The sequence below is a fragment of the Pelecanus crispus genome, chromosome 5, assembly GCF_030463565.1.
Source record: "Pelecanus crispus isolate bPelCri1 chromosome 5, bPelCri1.pri, whole genome shotgun sequence".
NCBI lineage: Eukaryota > Metazoa > Chordata > Aves > Pelecaniformes > Pelecanidae > Pelecanus > Pelecanus crispus.
In genome coordinates, this window is record NC_134647.1 from 29,600,379 (window position 1) to 29,623,577 (window position 23,199).

The following is a 23,199-nucleotide window of genomic DNA, read 5'->3' on the forward strand; positions in this document are numbered from 1 at the left end:
TTGGTCTGCTCTGGTGTGCCAAAGATATGGCATACTTTCCTTTGACTCATTGACTTCAGTTATATTTTCTTTAGGTTACTGTACTGAGATTTTCTATAGAAGTTGTCTTTGTCTTTTCCTCTAGGTTGTCCTCCTCCTCCCCTTCCCATTCTGTAGGATAGGTTACAAGAGTAAAATATCAAATTTACTTTATTGGCCTATTTTTTGGAAGTCTGTTTCTAGCAGTTGCCTTATTTAACATATATGGCACTTTTTTTTAACCTGGTGCTGGAAATTTGGCTGTCCTCATCTGCTTCTGGCACCTCAACCTGTTCTTTGTCTGCCCAAAGAATAGAAGATTGGAAAGGAGATTGCTCCATTGAATCTTCCCATGTCTTGCGTGGGGTAGAAAGACCTGCTGAGATATTTCAAGGACTGAAGGGAGTTAACATGCTCAGCTCCCACAGAATTAGGCTCATTTGAAAAAGCTAGCTGCTGCCAATTCACAATTAATTTTCCCGTGCTGGCTGTAACGAATGTATTCTGAACAAATGTTTCAGGAGTTCCTGGCATTATAAGCTACAAAAAAAAAAAAACCTCCCTGAAGAGCTGGAAACCTGAAATAGTTGTGTTGGGCAACAAAAAGGAGAAGGTTCATTGACATTTTGACATTGTGCATAGAAAAAGACCAACGTTTGTGGAGTAGTAGTTGTGGTGCAGGCTTTGTTTAGACTGCTGTGAAAAAGGAAGATTGGTTTTGGGTTTTGTGGTTTTTTTTTTTTTTTGAGGGGGGAAAAGTAGATGTTCGGGGGGGAGGGAGGGAATAATCTAACATGAGGGTTTGTCCTGGCAATGATAAATGATGACTCTTATGTTAGGCAAGAAGATTATAATTCAGAAATCCAGAGAAGTCTACTGTATTAATATGTCAGGAACAGTTATTTGGATAGCTCTCATTCAACTGCTGACTGATGGGAGATACTAACTTCGCCTGAAAAACCCTCATAGAAACTACTCCACTGGCTTTACAAATAGCAAAATTAAGAATTAATTTTTGCTCAGAATACTCAATGTAACTCAGAAATGCTTGAAAGAACACTCATGGCTTATGCATTTTAAATATATTACTTCTCAGGGTTTTTTTCTCCTTATGATTACTGTTGTACTGTCAACAGAACAAAATTGCTCTAAACTCTTATCCTTTTTATGTACTTCCATGTGAAGTAAGGTGGATCAGATGGGAGTATGCCAGTGTTGACCCCTTAATTCTTGAGTCTGGAAAAATGTTGGTTTAGGCCATCTTCCATTTAAATTAGATTTTCTGTGTTGTGGGGGAGTGATTGCAGCAAGTCAGAAAGTGAAAGGAGTAGATGGTTTCCTTTTGCACATGCAGTCTGCCTTTTCCTATTAGACCTTTCATGTAGCATTAAAAATGTAGTGCTCAAGTTGGACTGTGTCATCCTTCTTGCACTCCTCATTCCAGGTCTCTGCTAGCTGTACTTGCAATGTGCGGGTTTGGGTTTTTTGGTTGTTCATTTGGTTTTTTGTTGTTTTTTTTGTTTGTGTTCTGTTTTGCTGCAGCAATGTTCGCTTCCATTTAACTCTGAATAGAGGCCGAATACCCACTTTGGTTGTGGTTTTTAATATATCATGAATTTTGCAGTTATGTACGTTGCCATCGTATTCTTTCTTGTCTGGAAAAACAAAATATTCATTGCTATCATCGTTTTATTAAATAAGCAATATTCAAAGGCACTAGGACAATGCTAGGTAAGCCTTTTTTGGTAACTTCGGATGTTTCAAATGTAACATACATCTGTCAGTATTCACACATTGTCTTGGTATGACACAAGTGTCTTTTGAATTCAACGGAAGTGGAGGAGTCTGGCTTATTGTTCATACTGCAGTTCATTAATGGCTGTAGATATGAAATGAGCATCTCGCTAAATGGAAGTCTTGGTCAACCTCTGACTCTTGCCTTAAAGGTTTGAGAATAGACAATATGAAAAAAATACCAGCTTCTTTCCAGATGGCTGAATGCTTGATGTGTCTTTATGTTTAGCTGTCATTCAAATGTGAATGCTGTGGTGATTATAAGTGTCTTCCATTTTTCTGGTTTGAAATGATCCCTTTTATGCATTGTGTGTGTTTAGAGATTAACTGTTTGGCTTATCAATGGGGATTTTAGAGAAAAAAAAAAATCCAACTTGATGGTATAGCAAAATCCTGGATATTAGCGTTCATAAGCAGATTTGACAGTGCAAGTCTTAGCTCCACATAACCATGTTGCACACAGTAGTTGTTTTGAAATAGGTTGTAGTGGACTATTAACATTCTGCAAAATGTTGTTATTTCAGTCTTGAAACATCTTGTGCATGATAAGTTTCATGCTACTGGTTTTTGTTAGTGAAAAAATGTTTTTCTGCAATCTAGGGGGAAAAAGTTTGATAGAGGAGGCTTTGTGGGAAGCAGTTGCTTTTAATTGGGAAGAAAACCAAAAGCTAGATGCAGTTTTTAAGTATGAGTGTGAATCACATTTTCCATGTGATGGTTTTAGATAAATAGTGCATTAATACTCAAAGATACAAGCTGCAATTTAATGATCAAACTGTTTAATACTTTTGTAATCTTGCTAAAGCTCCCGTAATGAATTTTCAGGCTTTTTTTCTTGTTGCTTTTTGTTTTGGAGCCTAACTTCATAGTTAGTGTAAGAGATACCTCTAATGCATCCAAAGCTGTTGCAGGTTCTGTGGGCCAAATCACTTGCCTTACGTGACCATTATGCCAGCAAATTCTGATGTTATCATTTTTTCTAATAACTGACAATGACTGTTTCCTTACTTAGTAGCCATTTTAAAAAAGAGAATTGACTGCTTCATTGCACGTGCTGGTTTCCTTTTTCAGGCACCACATGTAGTGATAAAATGTAGTGAAGGTAGATCCAATTGCTTTGCTGAAAAGCCTTCAGCATCTTGTGGCTGAACTCGTCAGTGACTGGCTCTCTACAGGTTTTTGTGTGTGAGAGTTGAGAAACTGAGATATAATCACCTCTGTTAATGAGAAGGTAACCTTACACTGGAAGTCCTATTGACAGTGCATTGTGATAAAGCATTCCTGTAACCTGGTTAGCTTTGAGCATTCTTGTGAGTAATGGCTGTGTTACGTCCTGTTTGCTGTAGGCGTTTCCAATAGTCTTTGTTTAATTTTACAGTGAAAACTTACTTCTGTAGGTGCTTGAGCATGGCATAATATGTGGAGCCAATGTATGTGGATACGGTTGTGGAGCCCAAATAGAATGAATGAGTTAGCTGACTGAAAAGTAAATTGGACTCATCTGTATGAGTGATGGATGGCATCAAACTGCAAATGGAAAGGAAGGTTGTAATAGCATCTCCGGACTGTTGCAAAATACATGCAAATACAGCATTTAATCAAGTGTGCTTACCAGTTGTTGTTTTCATTGGAAATTTCTTGTGGGGTTGTACTGACTGGATTAAAATTGTGTAAGGAAAGTTTCCATGTGGTGGTCCTGCAAGCTCTGGAAAGAAATTCCTGGTCAGAGGGTTGGAGGAAGTTGCCACAAACCAGTAACTGGAACACGTGCCTTGGGTGTCATTTTCCACATTTGAGCTGAATGCTCTACTTACCTGTTTGTTAGCTGTTTTGCAGCGACTTTTATTCTGCTTTGCTGCATTCTGTTTTCTTTTAAATCTCTGAAGCTGTTCCTTCCCAACACTTTTGTGATTCTATTTTCCTGAAGATAGTTGGAGGAACAGGAGAAAGCAGTTCTTTTTGCCCTTCAGGATAAGGGGCAGGGCAGGGGAACCCTTCTGCACTGCTAGTGGTATTGAATTTCAATGGAAGAGTAAATAACCTCATTCTCTTCTTTGTTGTCTTCTATCTGGCCAAAATCCACTTCAGGAGATGTGGTTAGGCATATGGCATAAAGTTTTGATGATGTGTTGGTTCTGGCATGTTCTGTATTTTCAGTCAGGTGAAGGTGGAAGTTGATCTCGGGAGTGAGAGAATTGTCCTTGTTTGGGTTTTATCCAGTTCCACCACTTGGCTTTGCCAATATGATTAGAGGTAGAGGTCATTTGGGCTATTCACCAGGTGTATTTGCTGTATCTCAGAAGTCAAATACTAAAGCTTATCAATATTGTACTGTGATAATATAAACTTTATTAATATAACACAAAATGTAAGAGAGATTATATAATAATTGTCATGGTGTAATATTATGCTGGTGAATATTTTTATTAATTTTAAAAATTCCTGCTCATTTTCTTTCAAACACTAGCCAGAACCAGTGAAGCTGACTAGTCTTTATGGAATTAGGCAGTGCTTGCCTGTTAGTTGTGCCTTCAGAACATTCTTGACCCAGTAATTTTTTTGCTACTGAGAAGCAAAGGGAGGAGGGAGGATGGTTAATTTAGTGTTTCATGTGAGATCAAAGTGGCATGTAACAGCTTCATCTAGTACAGACCTTGCTCCAAAACCCATATGGCTGAAAACCTTTTATTTCCCTCCCCGCACATCCAATTCTTAGTTGATCTATTACTTTCCACCACTACCCCCTTCCCCCCTGCCACCCTCTAATGAACTTACTTCTGCCTCAAAGGGACTCTAGTTACATCTTCAAATACTTCCAATGCTTTGGGTATTTAGAACTACCATGACTGTCGCTGCATCTTTTTAGCACAGGCGTCTACAATTGTCCCTAATGGCTCTATTTTAGTGCTCTGTGACCAAAGGTACTGTGAAAGGTCATGTATTTTCTCTGTATTCTGAGGAAAAAGACCCCAAATCCATGCTTAACACTCCTCTAAAGAGAGCAATGAACTGTAACTGCCAGTAGGTTGTCAGAGAGCGTGGAGGGAACTGATCAGGGCTGATAGGGGAAGTGGCACTGGTGGGAATTGGTGCCGTTGCTGCAATGCACCAGCCTTGGACATGTGAGAAGACTGGTGGTCTGGGGTCTGACTGGCCTTACTGACAGTGCAAGTCTTCCAACTTTCTGGCAAAATTCCTCCCCAGCCTCTGCTCGGTGGTTGATCCATGCAGGAAATAGGATGGCACAACAGCAGAAAAGTCCTACTGTTTTCTGTGAAATAAGTGAAATACTTTCATATGGTTGAGGGAGAGGATTTTTTTTTCCTTTCCAAAAATATGTAATGGCTTTCTATGTGGAATTAAGGATATACTTCTGTAATTTGCTACTGTTTTTTCTTACTTGAGCTTTGTCTAAAGCTCAGTTTATGTTATAAGGTTTTACAGGATTTCAGCATACCTGATCTGCATTGTCTTACAGGCATTGGTATTCTGTTTTGTGGGAGTTCGGAGTCTGCTGTTACTTGATCACATGGTTGAAACTCCCAGCTGCTTCTGATAAGCAGTCCTGTGTCAGCTGCAAATACATTAATCACTTTATCAAAGGAAGGCCTAAACAGTTGTAAATAAAATAATCTTAGATAGTTTCTAGATGCAGGACTGAAGTGGTGGCTGCTTTTATTGTAGATGCTGAGCCATTTATCATTTTTTGTTCAAGATCTTCAGTGCTGAGTTTGTTACAAACCGAGTTGTGTGAATTTACAGCTAGCCTGTGTTTTTGTTATCTGTAGCTGTATTGAATGGTTTGAGTTTAAGGTATCTTCAGTTTTAGTTGGCAAAATAACAATGTTGTTCACACACTTAACCTGGACTTTGCTTTTGAAATACCGTAGTCCTGTACACGTGCCTGCCTTATTTAAGTTTTTTTTCCTCTTGTTTCTGTGTGGAAAATGAGTGGCAATTTGGAGTAGCTTTATAATTCTGTGTTCTCACTTTAAGAAATCATGACTATGGTCCCTCAACACCCCCCCCCACCCCCCCCACCGTGTTACCTTCAGATATCAAACAAAAAGCCAGTCTCAATGCTAATTAATTATTTGCCAGGTGCCTGTAGCTGTATAGCAGTTTGCTTATTAGCATAACAATACTACTTTGAGTATTGTAGCCAATATTTGACACTGAGAACTTGGGATACGAAAGTTAAAGCTTAAAATGTTGTAGTTTTACTTAGAGATGTTTTGTTCTGGAGCTGTTGTGTTAACTTACATAGGGGTGAGTCTTTTGTATTGAAGCAATCCAGTCTAATGGGCTTGATGAGCTAAACGATATTCTTAGTTTATAACTGAAGACCAGTTTACACCTGCATTTGTATAGTTATCTTGGATTCAGAGCCTGGCCATATAGTGCACTCCAGTTTCAGCTGCGACTTTTAAGGGGAGTTTTTTTGTGGTTGTTACAGCTGCGGTGTGTGGACCTCTTTGCCCAAATGCGTGTCTTCAATTATCTCTGCCTGTTTTGGTTTTGCATACTTGTTCTTCACTGAAATATTATTCTTAAATGTCAAATGTTGGAGTGTAATGTAAAGGTGAGCTATGTGATCCTTCTACTGATGTATTCTCTACATCATATTTTATTCAGATAATATTCAGATAGTGGGCCATATTCAGAGACTGGTTCTCATTCACATTCAATATAAAATCAGAATGTTCTTATTTTTGAAGGGTTCCAGTGCTGCAAATGAAATCAAAGTTTGCATGTAATTTAAAATGTTCTGGGTCATTTTGGATTGATATATCTGTGCTCTGACTATTGGACTGTTGGGAATTCCATGCTAGGGATATCTCTGCAGTTTTTTCTGTTTTCCTCAGACCTAATGTGGGAGATGGGTATTTTTTTCCCCTGCATATTCAGCTCCCAGGATAAACCAACTTCTTTCTGCTCTGCAATGATAGTGGAGTTCACTAGGTGAGATGAATAACTACCTTCCCTGCCTTGTTGTCCTGGTTTCGGCTGGGATAGAGTTAATATTCTTTCTAGTAGCAGGCATAGTGCTGTGTTTTGGATTTAGTATGAAAAGAATGTTGATAACACACTGATGTTTTAGTTGTTGCTAAGTACTGCTTATGCTAGTCAAGGACTTTTCAGCTTCCCATGCTCTGCCAGGTGCACAAGAAACTGGGAGGGGCACAGCCAGAATAGTTGATCCAAACTGACCAAAGGGCTATTCCATACCACATGATGTCATGCTCGGTATAGAAACTGGGGGGGGGGGGGGGGGGTTGGCCGGGGAGCAGTGATCACTGCTCAGGAACTGTCTGAGTATTGGTCGGCGGGTGGTGAGCAATTGCATTGTGCATCACTTGCTTTGTATATTATTATTATTATCATCATCATTATTATTGTATTGTTGTTATTATCATTACTATTTTACTTCAATTATTAAACTGTTCTTACCTCAACCCAGGAGTGTTCCTTACTCTTACTCCTCCGATTCTCTCCTCCATCCTGTTAGGGTAGGGGGAGTGAGTGAGTGGCTGCGTGGTGCTTAGTTGCTGGCTGGGGCTAGACCACGACACTTGTGGAAAAATGAAAAGACTTTCTATTTCTTAGTACATAGTCCTACTAATTTCTCAAAGCATAATTGTTTAAAGGTGGCTAAAGAACAAGAAATATTCTAGTCCCTCTTTGCAAACACTGTCCCTCCATTCTGCTGTGGCCTACAGTGTGCAGGTGTCAAGTGACTCAGGTGGAGGAAACCTATTCACTGTGCTCCCTTTGCTGTGCTTTATAACCTGTCTGAAGAACTTTATCTGGGTTTGTGTTCTATTGTTTGACTCCCAGCAGCTCAGAACAGGTTCATTATCTTAAAATAAGAACTGGAACACTTTTAAAAAATGAAACTGGGGTGATGGTGGCGTGTATATTAGCTGTATGTCAGGTTGCTTGTAGCAGGCATCTTCACCTTGAGAGACCGTCCAAGATGGAAGCTCTCTGATGTCTAAGCCTGTCTTGCTGTAAGGAGGTGGCTATTATAACTTGTAGATATTTGCTTTTCCATCTACTCAAGAAAAACAGAATGTGTTAATTGTACATGCAAATGAATCGGAGAAGCAAAGAGGAAGAAAAAGGATGGGAGAAGGATAAGCTTTATTCATCCAAAGTGAAGTTTGGTGTATGGTGGTGTGAAGAGGATGGGTGAAGGAGACAGAAAGAAGTGGTTATCAGTCCTTGCTTATGCTATTGTGTTTCGACTCATAGTCATAGTAGTACCTAGTCCTATTCATTTCTTGGAGCATAATCATTTGAAGATGGCTAAAGATCAAGAAATATTCTAGGCCCTCTGGTGACTAGAGATTGACTAGTGACTTTTTTTTGACCGTTTAGTATGTTAAATACAAAGCTGATAGTGAGCTGTCCTTCTGCTCTGTTAGTCTCATTCGAAAGACTAAAAAGAAACTGTGCTTTCTAGTTGTCGGCTGTGTCTGCCTTTGCTCAGTAGTCCCCTTGACTTCAGAGAAAAACAAGGGAAGATTTTCCTGCCGTTTCTCAGATGGGTAACAGTTTTTCTGTCATGAGTCTGTGGTACTCCACAGGCTTTATGCATGAATTGTTTGGTTTTCTCTGTTTGTTTTGCTCTTTCCACTCCATCCTTAAGAGCCAACAAGGCAAACTGTGAGCGGACTGCAGATGTGCTGAGATAAAACCAACCTTAGTGACAAAGATAAATCTGTTTCTGTAATGACCTGATCTGATTAGAGTCCCCATTTTGACACCAGGTTTTTAGCACCTTCAAAGACAACTTTTAAAATCAGGTATTTAAAGTGACCTTATGTAAAATTTTATTTTTTTGCAGGACTCCTTTCCTACTTTGTAACTGCACCATTTGGCAATATCACATCCAATGATGAATCAGAAAAAAAAAAAAATTGGAAGGAGAAGTTTTTCACAGCTAGTCTTGAAAGATAAAGTGAATGAATCTAAACAAAAATTTAGTGTGTGTGTGGAAAATGCATAAAATGAGATTTTTTTAAATTTATTTTTTTTTAAATCATTTGTTTACATGGAATAGCTTCCTCTGCTGTAGTCTAAAAGCAGATATTCCAAACAGTAGGGCAAATTGTGTTGTTTTCAAAAAAATTCTTTGGTTCAGGTCATACTTGACTGTTTAATTTATTTCTGTTAGGAGGAGTAAGATTTCTTCTTCTGTGTTTTCTTACTGTGTGAAGAAAACTTCTTAAAATCTCTGAAAATGAAAATGTGTGCTTTGGCCAGAAACAAAGCATCACGGATGTATTATTTAGACTGGCTTTACTTCCTGTGATATCTCATTTTATTTCTTGTGTTGAAAGTGGGACACATAAGCTGACATAAACCAGGCATGAACAGATCAAGTGTGTTGTTCTCCAGTAAACACCCATGTTAAAAATTATTTTGATCTTTTGAGAGGCTCAGTTTTTTTGTGGTTGGTGTGTTTTTAATCCTCGTGAAAAGATTGTCCTTGATGCTCGTTTGCAGCTAACATTAAAAAATGTATTGATTTAAGGAGTCTTCAGTTACTTTATTTCCTATATGTTCCTTGTGCATGCAGATACTTAAATTTTTTGTTTGTTTGTTTTGAGACTTTAACTTGAACTTGGAAACAGTTCAGTACGTTGAATTAATAAGGGAGGCTCACTAAGGAGAAATTTTATATAGGAGTTGCGTGATAGTGTCATAGGATGATACCATGCTCAATAATTACGTTGTAATCTAGTATTCTTTTAATTTTCTTGAGGTAATTGGTCTAAGATTGCTTAAGTTACTATTAGGCAAAAGCTCATTTTAAGAGACCCTCATGTAGCAGGCAGCGGTGCCCAATCCTAGCCTGATGAAGTGTGTAAGATCTTTGTGATTACTTCAACTATGTACTTAAATGTGTTACAGTCATGTGATACAGCCTATAATTTCAAAAGCATTTACTCAAGTAGTTTGTTTAATTGGACCTCCTTGTAGAAAGGGAGATGTGAAAGAGCAGCTCTTGCTGAGTTATGAGTGTAACAGCGATGAGGTGGGTCTCTTCGTTGGCAGATGTCTTTCTAGTAGGAAGCTGACACATGCAAACACTGCTCAAAATGATGTCACTGTCAAGATTGTGTTTTTTTTTAAATTTCTTGTTTGCTTCACTTTATGGCTTATGGTAAAGAACAGTTTCAGGGCTTTATGCCTGTAACTGTATCAGCTGAAATGAAAATGCCCATGCTATTTGCAAATACTATGGAAAGGGAGGCCAAGTTATGTTTTGGTAGTGGGGTTGAAACCTTGTTAGTCAGCCCTGCTAAATTTACTGTTAAAAGTGAAGAACTTTGTCTTGTATGTACTCTGAAGTTTGATTGGCTGGAAGTAACTGCTTCCTGTTCTCCAGCACCCCCCAATTAAGGCAGAATTCCGCTCATAAGACCCTTTCTTAGGTGGCTTTATTTTTACAGTACTTCATTTTATCTGGAAAGCAGATTAGGAAGCACCTTTTACAGTCACCTTTCTACGACTATTTCTACTGTACGGCCTTCTGTGTTTTCCATAGTTTTATTGACGGATACTTAAAAGTAGTTTCTTTCTGAGCAGTCTACTTTCTGTCCCTTGCACTCACCTCAGCTTTAATTTCTGTCTTTGAGCTTTTCTTGAATGTTACTGACATGAGAGAATGTGTGTCCCTTCAGCTGGTAGAAGGATATAAAGAAGTTTTATCTTCTCTCTAGCATCTTAAAGTGTTTTCAATTCTAATGCAAGCAGATTCAGAGTTTTGGTGAAGAACAACAATACTATGGAATACATGAGGCATCTTTTTTACTATCTCACTGTGCTGTAACATGTTTATATTCTGTGTATTTTCTTGAAGGTTTCTGCTGCTTTTGAATTTCTAACTAGAAATGATTAAAAATGTCTTGTTTCATTTTATGCAGTTGAGCTATAGAGCTATAAAGACAATGTAATTAATTCCAGATAAGAGTTTATTTTCAACAGTGAGACCTAGAAATGTGTGCTTGTGACTTACTCTGTTGTACTGTAATGCAAACTGAACTCTGGAAGCTTCCTGAGCAGTGAAACCTAAATGTTGCTTTTCCTCTATTTTTGGAAGTTTGTGAAAAGATGACGTAATTTATACTCAGTTGGCCTTCACATGGGGAGGCTTATTTGGGTCTGGTCAGTGCTAGGACCTGCTGAATTTAGTAAATGTCTGGGACAGACATAATCTCTTGTGCAGAAAGCTGTTTGTCTTTGCTTTTTACAGAAGCTTTTAGCATTTGCTTTTATTCCTTAAAAATGTCATCTCTGCATCTTACAATATTGTTACAGAAACGATACAGTTCTACTACTTCAACTGTCTTCACGTGCATGAATGTAGTTCTTTGCCTGCTAGGAGGACAGGGTGCGATACGTTTTTATTAGGGTTTCTCTTAGGTTGTATTAAGGACATTCAAGTGCATGTACCTTGTGTTGTTGCCGAGATCTAACCATTCAGCTCTAGATCATTCTTGAGAAATCCCTCTGCTGTGACTGAGAAATATTTAACAACCGGCAGTGATAATATGTAGTATGCAAACATTTGCTTCCTGATCAGCTGTTGATCTTGTGAACTCAGTATTCGTAGTCCCATAAAACAGAGCCCCACCTCTACTACAACTGATGATGGCAGCCCAGTTGCTGGCAGTTTGAAATGCAGTCTGACTAGAAGTACCACTTCAGGTTTGTTTGGAGGTGGCTAAGATAAACAAACAAAAAAATGCCAGAGGCTATTCTAATTTAGTGATAAGTTTTGAGAAGGATTTAGAGGTGAAGTTTGAGGCTGTGACCAATCTCATCCATCTGTTCCTCTCCAACTCCCTTTTTGTACTCAGCTCTGCAAGCTGTGGTTTGAGAGTAACTAATACTTGGTGCTGTTTGGCTGTGGATGGTGATACATCATGTAGCCCTAGAATGCTTGGAGAAATCATTAAATAATTTGTATATGTTGGGAGGTAATAGATCACATTGCAATATACAATCTAAAAACAATTAAATGGTAGGATATCTCTTCCTTACCGACCTTAACCTAAAATATGCCCTTCATAAGGAAATATGTTGTGATTGTGGCTCTTTTAAGTCTTATTTTTACACTGTCTAAAGGACAGAAAACAACGTAGTTGGAGTCCAGTCCTTCCCCCCAACTTTGACCTAGCATTTATTCTGTCACTGTGGATGTGGAACAGGCATATGTGATTTCCATTTTTTAAATACATCCTTTTTCATGCTGTATTTCATTGAAGTCTGTTTGCTCTAGTGAAGCAATAATGTGGAGGTGCTTCTGAAATGTCAGCCTGAGAAGTAATTGTGGGAGGAGTCTTACTAAGTCATTCTGAATTTTTCAGTGCATGCTATCTTTACCATATTTAAATTAAATAATTCCAGGTTAGGGATTGCAACTAATATTGTGCATTCTGCACAGCAGAACAAATAACAGCACCAAACAATAATTAATTGTGAAATCATTGTGGTGGTGTTTGTTTTATTTGATGGGCCAGCTGAAATGTATTTAAACTTGTTAGGATTCTCTTGCTCACTAACAGTCTGAAATATGCTATATGAACCGCAGCATTTATGAAGTATGTTGCTTTAATTTTCAGAAGGGTGGACTGACACTTTCCTACTTGGGTTTGGAACAAAAGGAGTCAGGATGGTGCTCCAGGTTTTTGATACATTAAAAATGTGTATCTATAGGCATATAAAAAAACCTAACAATTAATGGGGGTGTCTTTTAATTATAGACTGATTGGTCTTTCACTTCAATGTGTGTTTGAAAATAAATGCATAGAAGAATTCTTGAACCTATTTTAGACTATTTGAACACTGAAGGTGTTGCATTAGGTGGCAACAGTTAAGTTAGGATTCTGTGACAACATGAATGTCAAAACCACTTTTTTTAGTTTATGTCACTTCTCTGCCTATATTGCACTTGTGCATTCATGTGACCTGGCTTTAATTTAACATTTGGTAAATATTTGCATAGTAATTCCTAAAGTGTTCTCCCACACATAAAGGAAATGATGATAAACAGCTTTTGAGTGGCTTGATGTTAAATGCAAACATGACTTGCAGCCCTAAGGTAAAATGCACATGAGAGTACCTGTTCAATATTCATTTGGGAAGTGCTGGTACATATTACACCAGGTAACTTATTCATACTTTTTCTTTACATGTTTAGATGTTTCTGTTGTATACCTCAGCTAAACTTCTGCATAAGGGCAATAAGCCCTGCTGTAAAAGAACTTCTCCCCACTTGTGCTGTTAGGATTTTTTGGAACCGTTTTGAAGAAAACTTGTAGATGTGTTTTCTCCTAAATGACCCTGCCAACAGAGCATTTAGGAGCACAGATAGATGGTAACCATACTTGAATGCTGCCCAGAGCTTCCAGGCTGCCATTAGTGTTTTATTTTTACAAGAGACTCATTCTTTTGTTTTCCAAAACTAATTCTTTCTTCTTGAGCATGTGAACTTCCAGTGATGATGGTTGAGAAGATACCAGGAGGAATCAATCATTCTAGACACTGTCACTCATTAGGAGAGGACTTTAATGTCAAACTAGAAAACTAGAACCTCTCAGCCTAAAAAAAAAAAAAAAAAAAAAAAAGTCCTAGCATTTTAGAATACAGTTCTTACACTTTTCTGCTTTATATTTGGTAGTTTTCTCAGCAAGTGTGTTCTCAGTAAATATGTCCTTAATCAATCCCTTCACTGAGCAAAAACAGGGTAAGTGTAATCTTATCCTGTATTGTTTATAAACTTAAAAATCCAGCATTTTCTGCTTACAACAGGTAAGAAGTGCGATTTCATTGAAGCAAACATATGCAAGCTAGGATCAACCCTTCTTGTGTAACATTACAACAGCCTGTCACCTCTGTTACCGGTGTTACTGGGTTCTGACTTTCTTTCAGACCTTTCAGAAAATACTGTAGAAGCAGAAAAGCTGTCTGTTTTGCAAGAACTCCAGGGATATAAAGTTACCCTGTTACTTTGGAAGTGCAATCTCCTGCCTGGTGGTTGTAGAATACATGGAGACCTGAAGTATTCTTGACGCTCATTGTGATTGTCATATCTTAGTGAAACTTAAACTAAGACCATCCCTTTCTAAGGAAAGTTTAGATTTCTCCAGTGATGAGTCTATCTTGGATGTACTGCAGTTGTTTTTCAGACCTATTCTGCTCCTTTTGAGCTCTAGATGATGTGTGAAGCATGAGTGTGTGTGCATGCATATGCACGCACATTCATTTTTCCTCCTGTTACTGTCCATCCCCTACTCATCATGTGGGTGAAATGCTGTTTGGGACTTAAGATATTAAACTTTTACATCTGCTGGTAGTTAATGGCTTGTTTTATGTGGCGACTTAGCTAAAATATTGTTTTATTTATTGAAGCTGTCTGGACTCTTGGTGGGAGTAAAGAAGCACAGAAGAAATTGCTATATAGATTTTAGTGGTTTTTTTATATAGACACTTTGTATATCGTGTGCATGGCAGTGTTTGGAGTTCATCCAAAGAACAGAAAATATTCTCTGACTTCGAAATCTCTTTGGAATGGGTGAGTGATTTTGCTGGTCAGAATAACTGTTTTTACTTCTGTGACTGTGCAGAGGGAATTTCCTCCACCTAGGCTATCTAGTGGTAGTTACTATTTGCTTCATCAAACAACTCTATAAAAAGCATCTCCCCCCCCCACCCCCCCCCCCCCCCCCACCCCCCCCCACCCCGTAGCTTTTTTTTTTAACTTTCAGGGATGAAGTTCTGGTTAAGTTAATAGAAGCCAGTTTCTGAAAACAGCAAGTGTTCAGTCCTGTTGTAGTCTCTGGTGTTTACTGTAATTGGGGAGTCCTTGAGATCAAAAGGTCATAGTGGCTTCACACTGTGTGTACCTGAGTCATAGTGTGTGTGGGAGCTGTATCTAAAGTATTAAGAAGTATTTTTTCTGCTAAGGAAACTATGTGAATCCTGTTCTGTTTTAGTTTTTGTATTTCAGTGTGAATTGTCATTCCTTTCTTTTAAAGAGTCTAACATTGGCTGCACTTGCTCCAAAAGATTCATGAGGAACAGCATCTTCTGTTCTTTCAGACTGATTTAGAGGCTACTTTCCCTTGATATGGCCACTAACAAAGCCATTAAATTACTGTATTTGTTGTGGCCCAAAGTAAAAGTAAAGTTAGGAATTCGTTAAGCTTAATATAGTTTAGGGTGGCTGTTTGTTTTGAGCTTGTTTCCTGCCAACTTACTGCATTCTGTTGGGACAATCAAGCTCTTAAACTCCTTTTTTCTTTGTTTCTTTTTCAATGACACATCTGGGTTGGTACAGCTACTGAATCACAAATAGAAGCAAACATTGAAAGCAAAATACTCCAATCAGTTGGGGTTTTTTTTTCACATCAGCTTTATTCTGTCTACAGGACACTTAAACAGCATAATACATATAACAGGTTTTAATATACCTTCAGACAAAAATGTTAGCTGCAGAAGTTTGTCTAATTAAGAGGAGTGGTTTTCAAGTATGCTGTTTTAGTGTTGCTAACTATGGAAGCCTTTAGTGATTGCATTAGTTAAAAGGTTCAGGAGGAACACCTGTAGCTACTGATGCATTCCAGTTTGAAAGAATCATATTTTGTAAGTTTATTGGTAGGGTCAAGTGACAGTCTTTCACAAGGTTTCTGCATTAGATAAATTGATTGATGTAAGTTAACGTGCTTGCTTGTTGCACAGAGGTATGTTTCCTTCTGCCTTTTAATTTTGTGGTTATGGTAAAAATACTTAAACCATGGGCTTTAAAATAGAGCTTTGAGCTGTGATAGTTGTCTACACTTCATCACTTTGCAGAGATAAAAGCAGGTTAATTGATTTTCTTAAATTTTGTAATTTTGAACACCTGATACCTAGAATGAACAAACATTTGCTATTTCACAAATGGGTGGCTCGAGTGCAAAATGAAGTAACTGTAGTTAGAGGTAAATTACAAATTAAATAGACATGTTACAAATAGAGATGCTTTTATGTGTTTAATTGGGTGGTTGTCATTCAGCTGTACTGTACCTCAGATATACTTAACCCTCAAACAAAAGGCTGTGGGCTAACCTAAGGCAGCCAAGCCCCACATAGCTGCTTGCTCCCTCCTCTCTCAGTGGGCTGGGGAGGAGAATCGTAAGTGAGAAAACTCATGGGCTGACATAAAAGACAGTTTAATCCCCACTGCTATTGCTGAGCACAGTGTCATGTGGTGTGGAATGTCCCTTTTGTCAGATGGGGACAGCTGTCCCGGCTGTGTCCCCTCCCAGCTTCTTGTGCACCCCCAGCCTACTTGCTGGTGGGATGGTGTGAGAAGCAGAAAAGGCCTTGACTCAGTGTAAGCACTGCTCAGCAATAGCCAAAACATCCCTCTATTATCAATACTGTTATGGTCACAAATCCAAAACGTAGCACCATGCAGGCTGCTGTGAAGAAAACTAACTCTATCCCAGCCCAAACCACTATGTGTCAGTGGAAGAATTGAAACTGAATGGTGGAAGCTAGATGGGTCAGAATAGGAGAAACATTTTGTTTAGAGTTCACCAGCAAAGTTGATAGTGGCATGATGGGCTGACGTGTTGCTAATGCTAGGGTTGTTGTGCTGTGAGGTTTTTCAGTTTGTTTTTTTGACTGCTGCCTATTGATGATACAATAAAAAAGAGGCCTAATCCGATTGATCCACATCTTTACCTGTGATGGAATTATCCTGATTTATCTGCTGCCTGCATCACTTGATGGCCAAAGTTATAGAATGCCCGTAAATAAATATGGAGTGGAATATCCCTACTTCTCAGGGATTTCATTACATGGGGAATATCCAAACTATAGAAAAGGAACTTGCTAGTCTGTATAGTGTTTCTGTTGTGTTTCGCTTTGCTTCTGAGAACTGTGATCTAATTAAACTTGGCAAGGAAGAAGGGATTAGAGATACAAATGTAATATAAATAGAACCATTGGGATTGCATATTGCACATCAGCAGTGCTCTTCTTTCTTTGCCTATTTCTGAAACCTTTCTCAAAGCTATGTGTGTGCATGCCAGTTTCTTGACCCTTAATTTTAGCATATTCTGGTCAGTCTCCATAATATTTGATGGAGGACTCAAATATGCTTTGTAATCTTAACTAAGCACGTTTCCTTTTTTCAGCCTGCTGTAGAAGATGTGCCAATTCAACACTTACCAATGCTGATACCATAGAGAACTCAAACATGTTGCTATGACTTGCTGAGCTGCTGTGTGTTTGTTTAAACCACAATAGCTGGCCCTAATAGGATAAATGTTAACTAAGGCAATTCAAACATAACTACCACTTAACCTGTCCCCCTTGGAAGTTATGTGTACACCAGTAGCTGGTGTGGCTTGGGGGCAGTGGTTACAGACTATGTGTCTGCTCCCTCATTTGTATTTCATGTCTGGGAGAACTGGCTGCTGAGCAATGCACCCTGAGCCTTTTGGCTTCAGGGTCAGTGGAACGATGGCTAAGCTCCTGGTTATTGAAGTTGTTAATAATGTATGAGGAAAGCATTAGTTTTGGAAAACTAACATGATCCCTGTTAATATGGTACACAACGTTGCACTGGAATTTGAGAGCACTTATTTGTGAAAACAAACTGGGATTTATTTATTCTATTCATTTGGCTTTTTTGCCGCAATAGCCTGACCTACCACCTCAGAGAAAGAAATGTTGGGTGTTCTTAATATATATAAATATATGTATGCACCCCTTCCCCCCAAAACTGTCAGGAGTGGTGCATGTCCTGCATGCATATATGTATGTTTATGTGTGTGTGCTAATAATAGTATGTTATGTGTGTGTGCTGATAATAACCCAACTATTCCAACTACAAACTATTGTAAAACAAAAAAAGTTTCATTTCTCCTTATGTTTTATTAAGTATTTATCTTAAGTAACGAATGATATGGCAATGGAAATGTACAAGATCTTTTGCATAGTGTTCTGTAGGTAGTGTCTTGTTAGGTGTTTGTAGTTCTCATTCTCTCAGTTTCAATTTCAGTTAGTGGCTCCAAGCTTCGGCATCATGATTAAAGAGGAAAATGGGTGGGAAGGAAGTGGGATACAAAGCTACTTTGTCCAATGGCACTAAAGTCATGCAAGGTTATGTTAAGAAGTCTTGTGTCTGTCTTACAGGATCCAAATTCCTGGGTAAATATTCACCACCTGGAGTATACAGATGGAGGAATCCTGGACCCAGATGATGTGCTGGCAGATGTTGTGGAAGACAAAGATAAGGTAGAGCTTGGATGAAAATATTACTTTTGCTTTTTGCTATGTCTTTTCAAATATCTAATGCTACTGTCTCATTTCTTGGACATCTGTCAGGTGAAGTGGGTGTTAAATATTCTTCATTTGAACACATGTGCCTATAGGTGCTATAGCTCTCTCTTTCTGGGGTAGAATTGGAGGGGGAAAAAAAAGTCTGACCAAAGCAATGAAGATAATCAGAGGAGCTTATCAGTTGATTTAGGACGTAACCTTTTCAAGCAGTTACATGTTTCTTTTTATTGCTGTGTGAAAATAGAGTGGTGAAAGAATGTGAGTTTTGCAAAACATCTTTTTTTTTATGCCACTTAAAATATCTTTTATAATCTCTTCCTTTGCTTAGAATTAAGCGTTTGAGAATCATTCAAATGTCATGGTTGAATATGTGTGACAAAATAAACAGACAAATCCTGTGATGACAAGAACAGCTGCCTCAACTGTGTTAAATTTCAGGAGGAGTTACTGTGATTTGCTACAGAAAGTCTAGGCAGACCAGTTATTAATTTTAAAACCTGAGTCTCTAACTTTCGCTTAAAATCAGATAGATGTCCTTTCTCGGTAGAGAAGTAGTAGCTGCAAAGAAGCGCCTTTTAATTTTTTTGTAATTATCAGGAAAACTTAGTTTTGGGAAACTAATTGGTGACTTATTTCAGTATAGAGGAGGAGGGGTATAATTTGTAATACTTTGCTGTTTTTTTCTTTCTTTTTTTCTTCTTCATAAAATCAGAGGAAAAAACATATTGAGTGACTTGAAAATAAAGTTCTAAATATGGGATGTGCCTGTACTTTCAGACAAATAACTGTCTATTTACAGTGCCATATGCTTGGTGACTTCAAAAATAATTTTGTATATTGCAAACAGAAATACTAGTTTGTGTGCTGTTGATTCTTCAGTGACTTAATACAAAGTGCAGCATTTTGCTTATGATTAATGGGATGCTGTTTCTCAGTACCTCAGAAAATTGTCTAAGGCGTACTTCAGTGTCATTTTGTGGTGTTTTGTGTGGGAATTCTTAAAGACAATAGAGCTCTGTTTGGTATATGTTCTTTTTATCAAACTTGTATTTCTTGCTTGTCCATATTTACTGAAAGTGTACTTAAAACACCCTAAGACTTTTTTCCAGTAGTGTTTGGAGACTAAAGACTGGGTTCTGAGGATTGACACAGCTGTACATAAAGGATAAGACCATAAGCATAAGATGTCATAACATGAGATATCACATCAAAGGGAAATGCATTACTGGTCTCATCAGTTAATAAAAATTAACATGTCCACTCAGGATTTTGTTTGTTTGAAGTACTGATACAGGAACACTTATACAAATATGAGCAGTAGTTTATATTTGATATACCATCCAGTTTTTAACTTGTTGCCAAAGCCTTTGCTATACTTTATTGGTAGGTGTCACTGGTTGAATATGTGTTGCTGATAAAGTTTCTAGTTCACACACAGCTGTACGTTTAAGCATCTTCTGTTGTTACAGTGCTAGGTGGGACTCTGTAGTTCTGAGGCTGCCTTGAGGAAAAACCACTGGAAACCCAGGATCATCTTTCTCACTGAAGTGGTCTGGGGTGGTTTAGGAATACAGGAAACTCCTCGATTTCTCTTCTTGTAATGTCTCAATTACATGTGATGCCTCACTGCCATCTTCTCTTCTTCAGAAGGCCTTGGTGAAATGGTGATCAGTAAGACTTACTGATCAGCAGCAGCTGCAGTGACAAATCAGGTTTTTTGATTAAACTAGGGGAGAATCATATAAGGGGACTGCTGGTTGAGAGGTCAAAGAATTCTTTCATTTGAGAGTAGAATTGGGCCATAGCATGTGTAAGGAGCTATCCATGCTACCTACTTACAAGGTCTGGTATGATCTGATAACAAAGAACCAGCCCTATAAAAGGCTTACAGATATTTTTAATAGTTTTATTGTGGCCTGTTAGTCTCTGAGCCTTTGCTAGTGCTATTCCACACTGAGAATATTGGCTAGGGGATCTTTAAGCTTTGCAAAAAAGGGGAGGAGCTATTTAGATCTAATTGACCTGATATCTAATTTGGTGTTTCAAGTCCCTAAGTAGATGAAAAAAAATTTGATACATTTATCTGTGCACTGATTCTCTGTGGTTATGATTATCTGTATGTGTGATAAATGAATAGGCCACAGCTTTGTTGCTTCCCTTCATCCTTTGCTGTGCATCCAAGCCAGTAATGCAGTCTCCCATGAAATGAGTCACTCTATATAAAAATAAGTGTTGCACTTCATGTCAGTGCCTTTAACCAAAGGCACGTTTGGCATTGCTGACCATCAAGCTCTTCTTTAGTGGCAGAGGAACCTAGCTGACGCTTTTTTAAGGGTTAATCTGCTCTAGATTGTACTTTGATACCAGTAAATTAACACAGTTTCTTCAAAGGAAAATGTGCTTGCTAGTCTACTGAAATTCTTTCACTGTGGCAACAAAACTGTGAATGAGAGAGAGCTATCAGATCTCATTTATTTGGAATTAGAAAAGCTTTTGATGGTCCTTAACAATAGACTGTTAAGGAGGCGCAACTGCTCATGAGGTAAGCAGGAAGCGCTGCCGTGGGTCAGTAAATGGCTGAGAGGGAACAAAAAGATGGAACAAATGGTCAGTTTCCAACATTGTAAAATGATGGCACTGGGATGCATAATGCACATTATTGGGAGTGGCAATGTTTTTGAGCTCTGCTTATGTTAACTTTGTGGTTTCCTCTTGAACTCAAAATTAATCAAAATTCAGCAAATAGGCAGTACGGTAGATGACATTAATTGCTGTCAACTGTACAGTTATGCATGTTAGCAAGGGTGGCTTGTTCTATTTGCATATAAAACAGGTCTAAAATAGTATTATATGTGCTTGGTAACATGTGTGATGTGAAAATGCTTTGGAAATTCTTTACGGTGAGAACCCCTCTTGCTGCTGCCGCCTCAGCAATAATCTGTGGCCTGAATTGGATGTCAAAGCTAGTGTTGAATAGTTTTAAAATAGTTTGTTTTCACTGAGTTATCTAGCAAGTGGTTCATGTCCTGATTACTCTGAATGATGGATCTAATCAACTAAAAAAGCCAAATTTTTTTCATTTGAATAAAAACATGCCATTTAAATTGTCTGCTTTTAATGTGCTGAAGCTGTAAGTGGAGTCCTCTTTGTGTGCTGTTCTTAACAGATCTCTGTCACTTGAAATTACTTTTTTTCTTGAGGAAGAAAGTGCCCTAAGAAAATTTCTATGCTGTGCAAAAGATGAGTACAAAACGTTTCCCTTAATATCATTGCGTACATTAAGCCTGGGCTTCGTACGTCTTGTATGCATAAACTTAATGTACCCATCTAGGTTTCCCTCTCATTTTTATATGGAGTCATGTTTTCAAATACTCACAAACGTCTGGGGAGACTAAAAGAGTGTAATGAATCCCTGTGTTAGTAAGTTAGAACTTGATTACCTTATAGGAAAAGTTTAAACTGTTAATAACTTCCTAGATCAGTTCTGCTCTCTGAATACATGTAAAAGTCTATAGGGGAAATACAGTTTCTATCTAACATACATGTTCATATTTTGTCAGGATTAAATACAAACAAAACATGCCTACTGGTATGCTTTTTATCAGCAGAGCCCTTCTGAAGTAGGGGACGATGGTCTGATGTCAGGGTGCTGTGGGTTGGTTTGGTTTTTTGGTTTTTGTTTTTTTTTTTTTGGTAAGACTATGCTTGTAAGGGCAGTATTGCAGTACCTACAATTTGGCCAACAAAGCTGTTGAACGTTTATGTAAAGATACATTTCCTGATCAGTGCTGCTGGCAAAAGATCTAGGCTTGTCATCCTAGAAGGTGCTGTAGGTTTAACCTCCCCAGAGGCTTGTTTGTTAGCAGTTCCACTGCTTTCAGTATACGGTGGGGGTGTTTTGCGGTGGTTTGGTGGTTTTTGGTGGATTTTTTTTTGTTTTGTTTTGGTTTTAGGAATGGATGGGGAAAAGGGTATGTGATTGTGTTGGGCATTGCACTGATACTGAAATAGCAGGGTACCATTTTGGTCTTAGAAATAGTTTTTGCTTGGGTATCTCCCTTGTTAAATATAGGTGAATTGTGCTTTTTAACAGCAGCAGAAGCTTTTGAAGGACACAATGAAATGCTGAAACAGTGACACTGTTTCAAGATTTGTAGGGAGTGTAACTGTCATTTAAGTGTTTTTACTGATGATTTCAAGTAAATGGTATGAATTAAGTGTAGTTCAGATACTTATTTTAGCTAAGCGTTCAATGAAATATTAAACAGCAGAATCAATGAATTCTACCTTCTCAGTTCACTACTAGCAGAAATGCAATATTGAGAAAACATGTCTCCTGGAAGGTCTCCAAATGCTAGAGAAATCATCTGCTGGCTGTTATGGTTATTGGACCCATGCATGCTCCTGATAAGAAGCTGAAGATCTGGCTGAAGTTGGTTTTGTGGAGGATGCTAAGGAACTCTCTTAAACCTTACTTCAGACAGAGGTCTTTGCAGCTAGCTTTAGTTTCAGCGATGGTATTGTGAGTGTGAGGCTGGTTTGGAGAAGTTGTTTCAGCAAAATGACAAAAACGTTTGGATTCAGAAGTGGATGAAAAGGTCAAGATTGATGTAATTATACAAAGGAAGTGTCGCTCCAAGTACCTGATAGGCATGTTTTCTGTCAGTGGAGGCTGAACTTTTCCATTGTTTCCAGGCGGGTCACTGGGAGTGCTGGCTGGCTGGGTATAGCACTTATACAGCATAGAATCGTTTAGCAGTTATTTTCTGTCCTGGGTTTGACTCTGTAGATCTTCAGGGTTGTCTTTCTGGCTGTGAAAGTGATGGCACACTCTAATGTGCCATGTGTATTTAAATTAAGTTACTTAAATTGAAGTAATTCCACCTTTGAACAGTTTCTGTTCCCTCCAACCATCGAATTCCTCATGAAATGGAGAAGGAAATCAGTACTAATGTAACTTTCAGGTAGGTAGAGAAGCTGTGGCTGAAGAGTATGAGGTGATAAGGAAAGTGATTTCTACAAGCAGGTTGAAAAAAC

The 23,199-nt window shown here is 38.3% G+C and overlaps 1 protein-coding gene across 1 annotated transcript in view; it reads left to right on the top strand.

The window, feature by feature from the left end:
* The window catches only part of PARD3B (par-3 family cell polarity regulator beta), a 426,026-nt gene that overhangs the window by 10,801 nt on the left and 392,026 nt on the right, over positions 1-23,199 (top strand). Inside the window, exon 2 of the mRNA XM_075710482.1 lies at positions 18,016-18,117. Within this exon, the coding sequence (XP_075566597.1) occupies positions 18,016-18,117 (102 nt within the window). The remainder of the gene's footprint in view (positions 1-18,015; positions 18,118-23,199) is intronic.